The 12,081-nt window shown below is 31.0% G+C and overlaps 1 protein-coding gene across 5 annotated transcripts in view; it reads left to right on the top strand.

Moving 5' to 3' along the window:
• LOC148283512 (diacylglycerol kinase theta) overlaps positions 1–12,081 on the top strand; it is a 127,289-nt gene that overhangs the window by 51,509 nt on the left and 63,699 nt on the right. For all 5 annotated transcript variants that reach the window (XM_088243755.1, XM_088243758.1, XM_088243759.1 and 2 more), the window contains exon 2: positions 7,905–7,984. In XM_088243755.1, the coding sequence (XP_088099881.1) occupies positions 7,905–7,984 (80 nt within the window). The remainder of the gene's footprint in view (positions 1–7,904; positions 7,985–12,081) is intronic.

Raw genomic sequence — 12,081 nt, 5'->3', positions numbered from 1 at the left:
ACCGAAGTCTATTTTATGTCTTGTAATCCTGGTTACAGGGTAGTCCCTGTTCCCTCGGTACCCAACTCCTCGGGATAGATACGGGCTGACAAACTAGGTCGGTATCCTCTCGCGTGCACTGCTCTGACGTCACGCGCTCTCTTCCCGTGACGTCAGCAGCCCAGAGCCCCACCTCTCCTGCCCCCACCGCGCCCGCCGCGAACAAAGTTTCGGGAGCGACCTGGAATTGCTCATTATGTAGCGTAAATGTTGAATGTTCACGCCAAGGGGGACAGCGCAGAGAAAAATTCATAAATAGCCAATACTTAATATCACATTAATTTTATTTGGTATTAAAAGAAAACAACAGCCATTGTAATATTTAAAATAATATTTACAATATTACAAATAAACCGAAATTATAGGCCAATTGAGGACCGTTTTAACAAAGCGTAATTTCTACAAAATGTAAATTTTTCCGGAGAAGGTTTTTTCATGTTAAAAATAAAACTATTATGATTTTAAATTTTAAAAAAAAGCTTTGTTATAGATATATAAAACCCTTACTTATATGCTAAAAACCAAAAATGTAGAATCAGTAGAATTATTTATAAAAATGTTTTAAATTTACGAATTTTCACAAAAAATAAATATTTACATATTTTTGTGATAGGAATGTATAGAAAATTGATTTATGTTGGGAATTAAATTAGTTTACTATTGCGTGAAATTATTTTTAACTGATTTTTTGTAAAATTATATGTCTACTGACATATCTAAGTACCTATGTAAATATGCACATTTAGTTATTTATCTCCTATATATTTTTTGCATATATAATAGCACAAATAAAATGATAACAAAATATTTATTATAAAATAATATTATTTATATTTCAAATAATATTATTTTATTATTATTATACAGTAGGCCAGAAGTTTCTTCACATATTCTTTTTTTTGGTCGAAATTTTGTTTTGTTTGTGATTTTTTTTCGAACACCCCAAAAAAATATCTAGGTATTTAGCTTTGTGAAAACTTAATGAAGTGTAGATATTTCGTTTTGTTAAAATTCACGGTATTTGAACCGCTAAAAATTCGCACATATATCGTTTTGTTAAAATTTTATTTCACCAATCGATAGAGCACATGGAAGAACCCATTTCAATAAAAAAACGCATTTTTTTTTTTTTTTGTAGAAATTTCACTTTGTGAAAACGGTCCTCAATTATAGTTTTCTAAATTTAACTAAAAATAATGCCAAAACATAAGAAAAAAAGCGTACCCGTGAATAGACACTCCGTATCATTCCACTTGTAAAAAAAATATAAAACAATAACAATAAATTAAAAATTCTTTTCGCCAGCAAATCCATACGGAGTAACTCCAGATCAGCTTTACCTCCTTACTTCTTTCAAACAAGAGAAAATAAAAGTATACAAAAAATAAACACATATAACTTAAATCTTTTTGGTAGTGATATTTATTAATGTAATTAATGTAGATGGTGTAAAGTACTGTGTTTTATGTTTCTTATTTAATGTTTTCTTACTATTTCGGATGTATTAACAATGTATGATATTATGTATTGTCACAAAAATGTTTTCTGTATATGTACGGTCCCAGGTGGGTTTTTTTTAATAACTCCTGGGAGTATAATATGTACTATACGTATTATATGTTTTATAAATAATAAAATTATATAAAAATTGGTGCAGTTAGATTAATTTTTATTATTATTTGTAATTGAGGTTCTAGTATTTTCTTTATAGTTGATTAGAGAAAGGAAATATATGTATATCGATTTCAGAAAAAAAAAGTTGCAATAATTTAGGATTCTTTTTGAAAAATTTATGTTTTCATTTATTTTTCTTATAATAATTATATACCATGGGTGGTTAAGGTCTGTATTCTAACCAAAAGTTAAGATTTATTTTCAATTTTATCTACAAAGTAAGGTAAAAAAAGGAAGTTTAAAAAAGTAATTATTTATGGCAATTTAGTAAAAAAAACTTGAAAGTTCTATTTCTGCAGATTTGTGTTTTGGTCTGTTGGATTAAAGCGAACTGAAGCGATGAAGTCTAAACAAATATATTATAGACACCAATATAAATAAGAAACGCGGCAGATTCGCGGCGGTTTCAAATCGAGCTATTTGCGCCGCGTCTAGAGTTTGCATCAGTTGTCTGAAGCCCACAATACTTGGAAAAAGATGTAAATGTATTGATCAATGCCACTTTACTTTCTCAGGAAGGCCATTCTATTTCTCCACAACTCGGTTTGTCAGGAAGTTCTTCCTGGGGTTGAATGAGAAGGAGGTAGTGTTTAGTTTCAATGAATGACCTCTGAGATGGCCGTTTTCATTCATAGTGAACATTGATTTCAACTTGGGTAGATTATATCGCTCAGTTAAGATTTTGAACGTTTCAATCAAGTCACCACGCTGCCTCCGCTCTTCCAGTGAACTTAACCCAAGCTCCCCTAAGCAATCCTAGTATGATTTTTTTCTTAGAGAAACTACCCTTTTAGTTGCTCTTCTCTGGACTTTCTCCAACAACTCTATGTCTTTTTTTAAATAGATTTAATTAGATTAATTTATTTTAGATTTCTAGATTTGGTGGGCATACTCCAGGAGTGGACGAACATATGTTTTATAAATTTTGAGGAACAAACCTTGGGTGATGTGAGCGAATTTTTTCCTTATTAAGTTTAAGAGGAAATTGGTGCGTTTGACAATTTCGATAATATGTGATTCCCATTTCAGATCACAAGTAATAACAACTCTGAGATCTTTTTGTGACGTTACTGCTTGAACTTGATTTCCTTCCACGGTATATATTATTTTCGGATTTCTAGGGCCAATGTGTAGGATGGCGTATTTCTCAGGGTTTAGCGTTAAGAGCCATTCTTTTGTCCATTGAAAAATCTGATTATGGTCATCATTCTGTCTTCAATTTTATCTACAAAGTAAAATTATATTTTTTGTATGAAAAATAAAACATGTTTACATTTTTTTTTTCAAAACATGTTCAATTACTGGTTATCGAGAAGATACTTTGAATGTTTATACAAATATATTAACTTTTGCACATAATTATCGATGTTAGTCTATACCATCTCGATATTACCGATGAAGATAGCGTTCATAATCGCAGTCCTGCTTTTTATTTTTTTAGCGGCGCTCTACCATATCTTAAAGTAGTAATTTAAAGCCAAAAATAAGTTTTAATTGAAAAAAAACATCGATAATACCAGTATCAATTCAGTATCAAGTTATTTTTATAACAGCAATTAATGGTGACTTCACTAAAACATAAAAATTGTTATAAATAAAGATATGTTCTTTTATTTAAGTTTTATTAACGCAAGCAACATGCTTATTATTAGCTTTATATTTCGTAAATATTAACTATTTATGCAGTATCAGAGGGCGCGCTGGAAACATGACATTGCATATTTTTAGCAAGCTTATCATAATTTGGTTTGTGGCTTATAGCAGCTATTCGTAAACATGATGCCAAATAGTCACCTGTCAAACGAAGGCAATTTTTGTTTTGATTGCATTCATTGTATAAAATGTAGATTCGCAGAGAAAAGACAACCCAAAAAAGCGGCGAACGATTAGGAATGGATGCGACCGGTCGACCGCGGTCGACGCTTTGGCCACCCATGATATATCATCATCATCATCATTATAAGCTCGACAGCCCTGGGTGGGCCTTGGCTGAATTCAAGAGTCTCCTCCACTCCTCACTTCCAACATTGTCATATCTGAGCTGATGCAGTCTATCCATCGCATTTTAGGCCTTCCTGGTCTTCGTCGTCCTTGTGGCACAGAGAGAGTTAGGCGTTTTATGGAATTTTTGTCGTCCATAATATGTTACCCAAACATTGTAAAACCATGACCCGGATTCAATTTCAAAATTTGTTTAAAAAATGGTTACTGGGTTTAGGTCGAGAAAATCGAAAAATTTACTTAAAATACATTCTTAAATAATAAATGGTATAAATTAATATTGTATAACTGTACAGTAAATTAACTAGTAGATAGTTATGTTAATGTTCATTTTTGCATAAAAATGTCTGCCTTAAAACAGGTTGTACCTAGTTAGGAAGACTAGACATGATCCAGAGAAATCTATTACTTAAGTGTTTATTATGTAGTAGATAAAGTAATTGTTATTTTGTTAAAAATCTATGATTATTATTCTACTTATATGGCCAGCTCACCTCTATCGTCCCACCCATGATATATACCAACATAAAATTATTACATTCTTATAAAGTTGCCTTGACTGTCTAACTAGGGTAAGTAAGCCAGTCTAAGGCAGTCGAAAATATATCATTTTTACTAGCCAAAAACACTATAACGTATTGTGAGCATGCAAGGAAAACTGACCAAGTAAGACTTTTGGTTTGTTGGCAAATCAAGATTGAAGTTTTTACATAGTCACAAATAAATAGTGTTGTTGTTCAGTACACTTTTGATTTTAAATTTCTTTTTGCTTTACATAGACAAAAGATTAGCAATGTGTTGTATTAATATAGAAGTGTTTTGATTTTGTCAATATTTCCAGTAGCAGTTGTTTATAGACTAACTTGATTTGAATATACAATTATCGATTATGTAAAAAAAACTTTAAAATAAAAGTAAATAAATATATGTTTTTAGTTCTTTATTGATTGAATTTTTAAATTTTTACGGTGCACATTTTTTTATTTATCAAATCTTTTACTATGTTTTTTATGGTTTTTCTTTTTACTATGTCTTTTACTATGTCTCTTACTATGTCTTTTACTATGTTTCTTACTATCCATTTTTCTGGGTTTTTTAATACATTTTTTTCCTTTTTTTACTACATATTTTACTGCTTTTTATATAAATATTTTTTACTGACTTAGAACGGGATAAATAACTCTAGTCAAATCAACGTTGTATAAATGTTTGATTTTATGTATAAAATATAAATAAGTGGACTCGGTATTTTTTAAGTAAAAAATAACATCCAGCACATAATAATAAAATCTTGAAATCTCAAAAAACAATATTTTTAGTAAAAACTGGTTACATAATAAAAGCAATAAATAACATTTAAAATTAATTGGATGAACATGTGTTGGCCATCTATCAGCTATCACCAACCTTTCAGTGACGTTATTCTGTAACTTCGTAAATTTATTCGTATCGTATGAGAGGGAACGACAGCGAAATACGATTTTGATTGCGTTAGAGTGAGATGGATTTCTGATGAACGAACGAACTTACGAAACGAAATTGTGACAGAATAAGTCTACTGACTATCCGCGACCAATTTCACTAAAGAAAACAAGTCGGTAACATTTTTAGCTTGAAGCTCTAACAGCATTTCCACGTTTCTGGCATTATATAATATACTACATGTTTGTCCTATGCGAGTTTTTTCGAATCTCTTTCGTTAAAAAAATGTATTTTACAAAAGTATTGACGACATGAAGATTTTTTAAATGGGTGTTGAAATTGTGTTCAAATAATGAAATATGTGTTTTTTTTTTATAAATTAACCTTGTTGGACTGAGTCATATTAATACAATTTATAGGTAAAAGAAATATACAATTTAAAAATGGTGACCATCCTCAATATCCCAGACTAGCATCCCTTTCACAAACCCCTTTGCTTCAAGTGCGTATCGCTTCGTTGGTTAAATACGTTTTTTATTTTTTATTTATTTTTTAACGCTTTGTATCCCGGAGCCGTGTAAACACATGATTATATAACCATACGTTGTGTCCTAGTCCTGTTTTCACGTAGTTTACCAGCTGTCTAAAAAATTGCCTTTTTTTGACATCTAGTGACATTTATTAGTATTTTTTGGTAAACCACGTAAAAATACGGGACAGGGGCACAACGCATGGTTATTATAATCACGTGTTTACACGGCTCCAGGATAAAAAGCACAAAAAAAGGAGTGAGGCCCTGTATATGTGCGAACATTGCAATGCGCAATGTGGCTCTCCATAAAGGCAAATTTTGGCAAAACTACCAAACAGAAATGACTTATTTGATTGTTTCAAATAAATATTAGAAGATTAAATTTATTTAACCCAGTATTTTTATAATTATGACACTTTTAATAAACCCTTCACAAAGCATGAAATTTCACAAAAATGGGCCGGGCACTGGGTAAATTCTATGTTTATTCGGCCGGTACTCTAAGTGTTAAGAAAAAAAAAACGTTTTCCAAAAATTAAGTAGGATGTTTTTAAAAACCGTCATAAAAAATGTTCACTCGAAGTTTAACGGTATGGCCCTGAAAAACCATGTAAATATATATATAGTGTACTAAATGTTTAATACTAACACACTACTCGTATAATATATTACTAACACACGTGTAAATATCTAAACAAATTAAATAACTTAATTTTGACACTGGCTAGAACACCCCAGTTGGGAGGCGGAAAAGCCAACAAAGAAACTAAGAAAAGACGTATAACCGCAACATAAAACTAGAAACGAAACGATAACAGAAATAGCCAAAACAATTCAATTTAATGGAGAAACATTATGGGATCCGTTGATTATAGGTGTAAGGAATTTATTGAATATAGAGCGTTATTTATTTTTTAATTGATTATTGAAGTTATTTAATTTACAACCAAAATAAATCAGATTCGGATTTTCGTAAACAAGTCTAATTATTCTGAGCAGAGGTGCGTTAAACCATAATTAGTCTTGTTATGACCAAAACTTCATTATTTCTAGTCAAAGTCTACGTCGAGGAACATTAAGAAGTATTTGTTAGATAATAGTCGGGACATCAAATAAACCATTGGGTATTTCAAAAATCGCATATTCAATTATTAAGATTATTTAAGCTTTCATATTGATCTAAAAAACCTATTATTTACTGTAGCATTCTTTTTCTTTTTCATTATTACCTTGCTGAATACTAGCTACTTTATGTTAATGTTAAATTATTCTCAATTTTACTTTGTTATATTTTTATTTAGAGCATAAGATTTTCTCACTTTAATTATTATCTTTCATTTGTCATTTTAAACATGTTATGTTTCTCCTTTACTTTTTTGCAAATTTTTAAAAAATATTTTACTTAGACTAAAATGTTTAGTTTTGATTATTTAGTTGAATTATACAGTTATATTTGATATTATATATTACACAATGAATTGTTCACTGTTGTGATTATTTCTGTAAAACTTTTTATTGTAAAAGGTTCTTTAAACCGTTGATATATAAATAAATAAATATCCATTAAATCATCGTTTTGAATGACGCGATAGACTGAAAAGTTCCATATCGTTATAATTTTAGTTTGTGATTTCTACTCTTGTAATTTCCACTTTGTTAGCAATTTAAAAAAAATATATGCTAAACAAACTCGATACGATTTATATGAATAACACAAGAAGAAAACCATAATAATTCAATAATAGGGAGCTATTACTTATTTTAAACTATTTTTAATTAATAAGGGTCTACCTGTATGATATACTGCCGAGTAAAAATAATATTTCTTTTGTGCTTATTAGGAGCATGAAGAGTGTTTTTAAATTTATAATTTCAAATTCTCGCGAAAACGGCTTATTGCACTGGCCACGCCCCTAATACGTCACGATTCGGTTAAATTTTAAACTCAGTGACCATTTAAATTTAAATAGAACATCGTCACGAATCTTGACGTCACAATTTTCAAGACCAAACATCTCGTGATTTTATAACGATATCTTTTTTAACAATTTTATTTTAAAAATTATAAATGAAAATTTCCACATCGATTTTGAAAATACAATTAAATTTTCTAAATCCGTTTCACATGTTTTTATAGTTATTCGTAGAATGTGATATTTCCCTATTTAGTGTTGAGTTACAATTATTGTGGTCGCATAAAGCGAGTAGATACTAAAACTATGAATTTTTGTTTCAGTGTGCAACTTCATAGTGCACGAACGGTGCGTCAACTCGGTAGTCACATCATGTTCCAGCACGGCCCCCAGCCTTATCAAGGTAAACAAACTATTACTTTTCTTTCTCATTGTAATGTCTAGATGAAAAAAATGTTTCAAATTTGTGGATTGTTTGGAGAACACTGAAGGAATCATGGGTGTATAGACAACTAACATGCTTAAAGAATCGTGAATGTTTAGAAACCACCAAGTTCTGAAAGATTCGTGTATGTACATATGTTTAGAGAACTAACATGTTTTGAAAGAATCGTGGATGTTTAGATAACTAACATGTTCTAAATCAATCGTGAATTCACGTATTCAAACGTGTTTAGATAACTAGCATGCTCTGAAAGAATGGTGGATGTTTCGAGAACTAACATGTTTTGAAATAATCGTGTATGTATGTTCAGAGAACTAACACGTTCTGAAAGAATCGTGGATGTTTAGAGAACTAACATGCTCTGAAAGAATCGTGGATGTTTCGAGAACCAACACGTTTTGAAATAATCGTGAATGTATGTTCAGAGAACTAACACGTTCTGAAAGATTCGTGGATGTTTAGAGAACTAACATGCTCTGAAATAATCGTGGATGTTTCGAGAACTAACATGTTTTGAAATAATCGTGTATGTATGTTCAGAGAACTAACTCGTTCTGAAAGATTCGTGGATGTTTAGAGAACTAACACGTTCTCTAAGAATCGTGGATGGTGGAAGAACTAACTCACGCTAGACGAATATTTTTTTTTAAAGAACTGACATACCCTGAAAGAATCGTGTAAGTTTTTTTTAGTACCAACGTATTCTGAATGAATCGCGGTTATTAAAACCGTCACACTGAAGGAATTTCAGATGTTTGGGGTTCTTTGTACGAGTATATTGATTTAATTAATATTTTAGTCAACTTAATGTTAAGTTCGAGAACTGAAATTCCTTATAAGACAATCTCATTGAAGATTTCGTCTGATTCTACCATGATAAGTCCAATGTGTTTACGTTAATCGGTAAAGCATATATTATGCAATGAAGCCTTGATAAGTTTTCGCTGCCTTATTTTTATATTATTCTCGTTTCATAAAATTTCTGGCGGCTATTTCGTGGAACTTACGAATCTATTTTTGTTCCATGAAAGAGTTGCTGGAAAAACTCTATAAACATTGTCTTAAGTTCAGTTCGGGCGAAAATATTCCGCTTCTATCTGGTTTCCTGCGAAGATTCTAATTAATTTGACGCCTTCAATTGTGGGAAAAGTGTGGGAAGAATTAATTCCCTATTTTCTGTTGACATAATAACATTTCATCATAAAAACAATCACAATTCAGATAAGACAAAAGTATTTTAGCTATATAGAAATATACACATAGTACATGGGTTCCTACGCAGCTATTTTGTTTTTTTTTTTTAGATAAGATTTTCATCATTATCTTTAGGCCCAACCCCACCCATTTTATCCGCACCGCACGTAAGAGACGGCATCGCACATACGTTGTTTTTAATGATTTAGGCGGTCAAAATTATTTTACAGTGCATTTTGACTTTAAATTATAAATTTTTGAGTAAAGTTTGAAAAATTAGAATATTTTTCCGGCAAAAATGTGAAAAAAAAAACACGTGTTTTTGTTTGTTTCATGCTAATTGATTAGAATGAGTCTAAACTCAACAGTAGTCGACTGTATATATCAAGGGTACATTCCTCCCTCGAGAACATTCTTGTGTAGTTTTCACGATATAACCGAAAGTGCTTATTTCGGGCTTCTTCTGCCTCTTCCGACAACTTTCTTATGGGTATTAAGGCATTTTCAATTATTCCTGCTAACCAAGCTTCATTGGTTTTAAGAAATAATGTTTTTTTTTTATGGGATTTGGTGTTTTAAAGTTCGCATTTTTTTATTATTTTAAAGTGCGTAAATTATCTAGTGTATCACCGTTACTTGACAAAAGGTAATTTCCCATATATGTATTTACTTTTTTCATCCAAATTAGGCAAATATTGCTGTTTTATTTCATCGTAAAGACATTAACTGTTCACTGTTTTTGTACCCGAGGAACTAGGTGTACCTAAAATAAATAAAAAAATCGCAGTTTATTACATTTTAAACAAAAGTTGTTTTTTTATGTCATCCTAAAAAAAACCCATAACTTGGCCATCCGCAGCTATCCGCACTCAAATTTTATGTTATTATTTAGCCTAATATATGAAGTATACAGCGCAATAACAAACATTACGCGATAAGAGGCTATAATATAACAAAATGTCTTATAAACCTGAAAATTAAAATGAAAAAATCATTACAAAACAACCTTTTTATAAAGTTCTACAAATAATATAAAATAAAGTCAAAAATCGTGTAAAAGTATCAAGATATATAAATTATTATCTAAATTATTTGAATCCATTATAATAATTTTAAAAAGTTAAGTGGACGTCACAAAATGTATCTTTGTTTAAATGTTTACACGGAGCGCTGAGTACAATGACGACCTGCACTTCGCGAGACGACCACGTTTCAACTAGCTGCGCGCGCGCAGGGTGAAAGGTGCGTGAGTGATGATATATTGGTGTTGTCGGATGCAGTAAAGCTAGGGTTTCCTAGGACAGCGGTGCCCGTATCTTAACGGCCGTAGTGAACGGTGATGCGGTGGACAGCCGTCGTAGTGGTGACTAGAGAGTGGTTTTATTTTTTAACGGTGTTATCAACACCATTTTTATAGGAAACCACTCTCTAGTCACCGTTACGACGGCTGTCAACCGCATTAATGTTCACTACGGCCGTTAAAATACGGGCACCGCTGTCCTAGGCAACCCGAGCTTAAGGTCAATTGTATGTTTTGCTAAAAACAGCCAGGCCGCTTTCATACAGTAAACTGTAATGATCACCTTCTGAAAATAGTGTTGATCACAAAAACGGCATTTGAATTATAAAAAATATAAAAATTAGAAAAAGTAGACAATTTATTTATTATTATTATTATTTATAAATTTATTGCAAAAAAATAATATACATACTTAATAACAGGAAATCTATATAAAACCAATTAATGTAAAATGAAAACGGAGAGTTCTCTGTTTATGATAGTCTCCATCTAATATGGCACAGCCTGTTCTAAGATGGAGATTTTCTATCTTTAGAGCGTAAGTAGTCCTATACTAATAAAAAAAATAACATAAAAAAGAAAAACTAAAAGTACTTAATTATAAATGCCTAACTAATCAAATGTAAGAAATTAAAAATCATTATTATACAAATATAAAGTATATATATGTGCCAAGAATACATGTTACTTAAACATAAATAATATAGTATAATATATAATAAAACAAATATAAAGCAATGAAATACATAAAAATATAAATAATATGTGTACCGATTATATAAAGTACTACGTTTATTGATTTACATATATTTTTCAAAAAAATCTCTTGCTGCACTATTTATATGTGCAGTTATTTTTATTCTAAAATTTGTTTTACATTTTGAGTCTTTTATATTTGGCAATAAATCATTAAATGACGTAAAACTGGAAAAAAATGTAATAAACATGGACATAATACAAGAATATCAGAACAATACCACATACAACATTCCAAAACAAGACAAGAAAAATCGAGACTTTTAAATCAGGGACTGAAATTGTCCAATAAACTACCAGACAAAACAACATTGTTAAAAGAATAGTTATTACTGTTATAATATACCCCGTGTTACATTGTTCCCCACATGACACTACCCCGTTATTAGTTCGTTAGTCAAATATAGAATCACTGCAATATGTAAGTGGCCAATATCTTCAGAATTTGCAATAGTTTTTCTTTAGTCGAGAATAACTTGGCAAGTTACAGCTCACCCCTTGCCGCCCCATACACCATAGCCTCCCCCATGTCGTGCCGCAATTCCCATATGCGTGTCGTATCATGACCCCATTGGCCAACCAAACAATAAACTACGTAATCACTACACGATTATGGTGAATGGAAACCCGCGACCTTGTCTGACTACCCCACAAAACATATTTCCATATTTATCGCCATTTATTTTATTCGATTCATGAATCATTAAGAAATATCGCACCCCCAGAAGTACACCGTCGTAAGTCTAAATTTGCCTATTTTGAGTTATGAATGCAGATTTATCACTTTTTTTTCTTGAAGAACACT

This window comes from Micrasema longulum, unplaced genomic scaffold (genome assembly GCF_059751315.1).
Source record: "Micrasema longulum isolate JH-2025_06_02 unplaced genomic scaffold, ASM5975131v1 h1tg000226l, whole genome shotgun sequence".
Classification (NCBI taxonomy): Eukaryota; Metazoa; Arthropoda; class Insecta; order Trichoptera; family Brachycentridae; genus Micrasema; species Micrasema longulum.
Note: the sequence above shows the minus strand (reverse complement) of the source record. Positions and strands in the feature narration are given on the sequence as shown.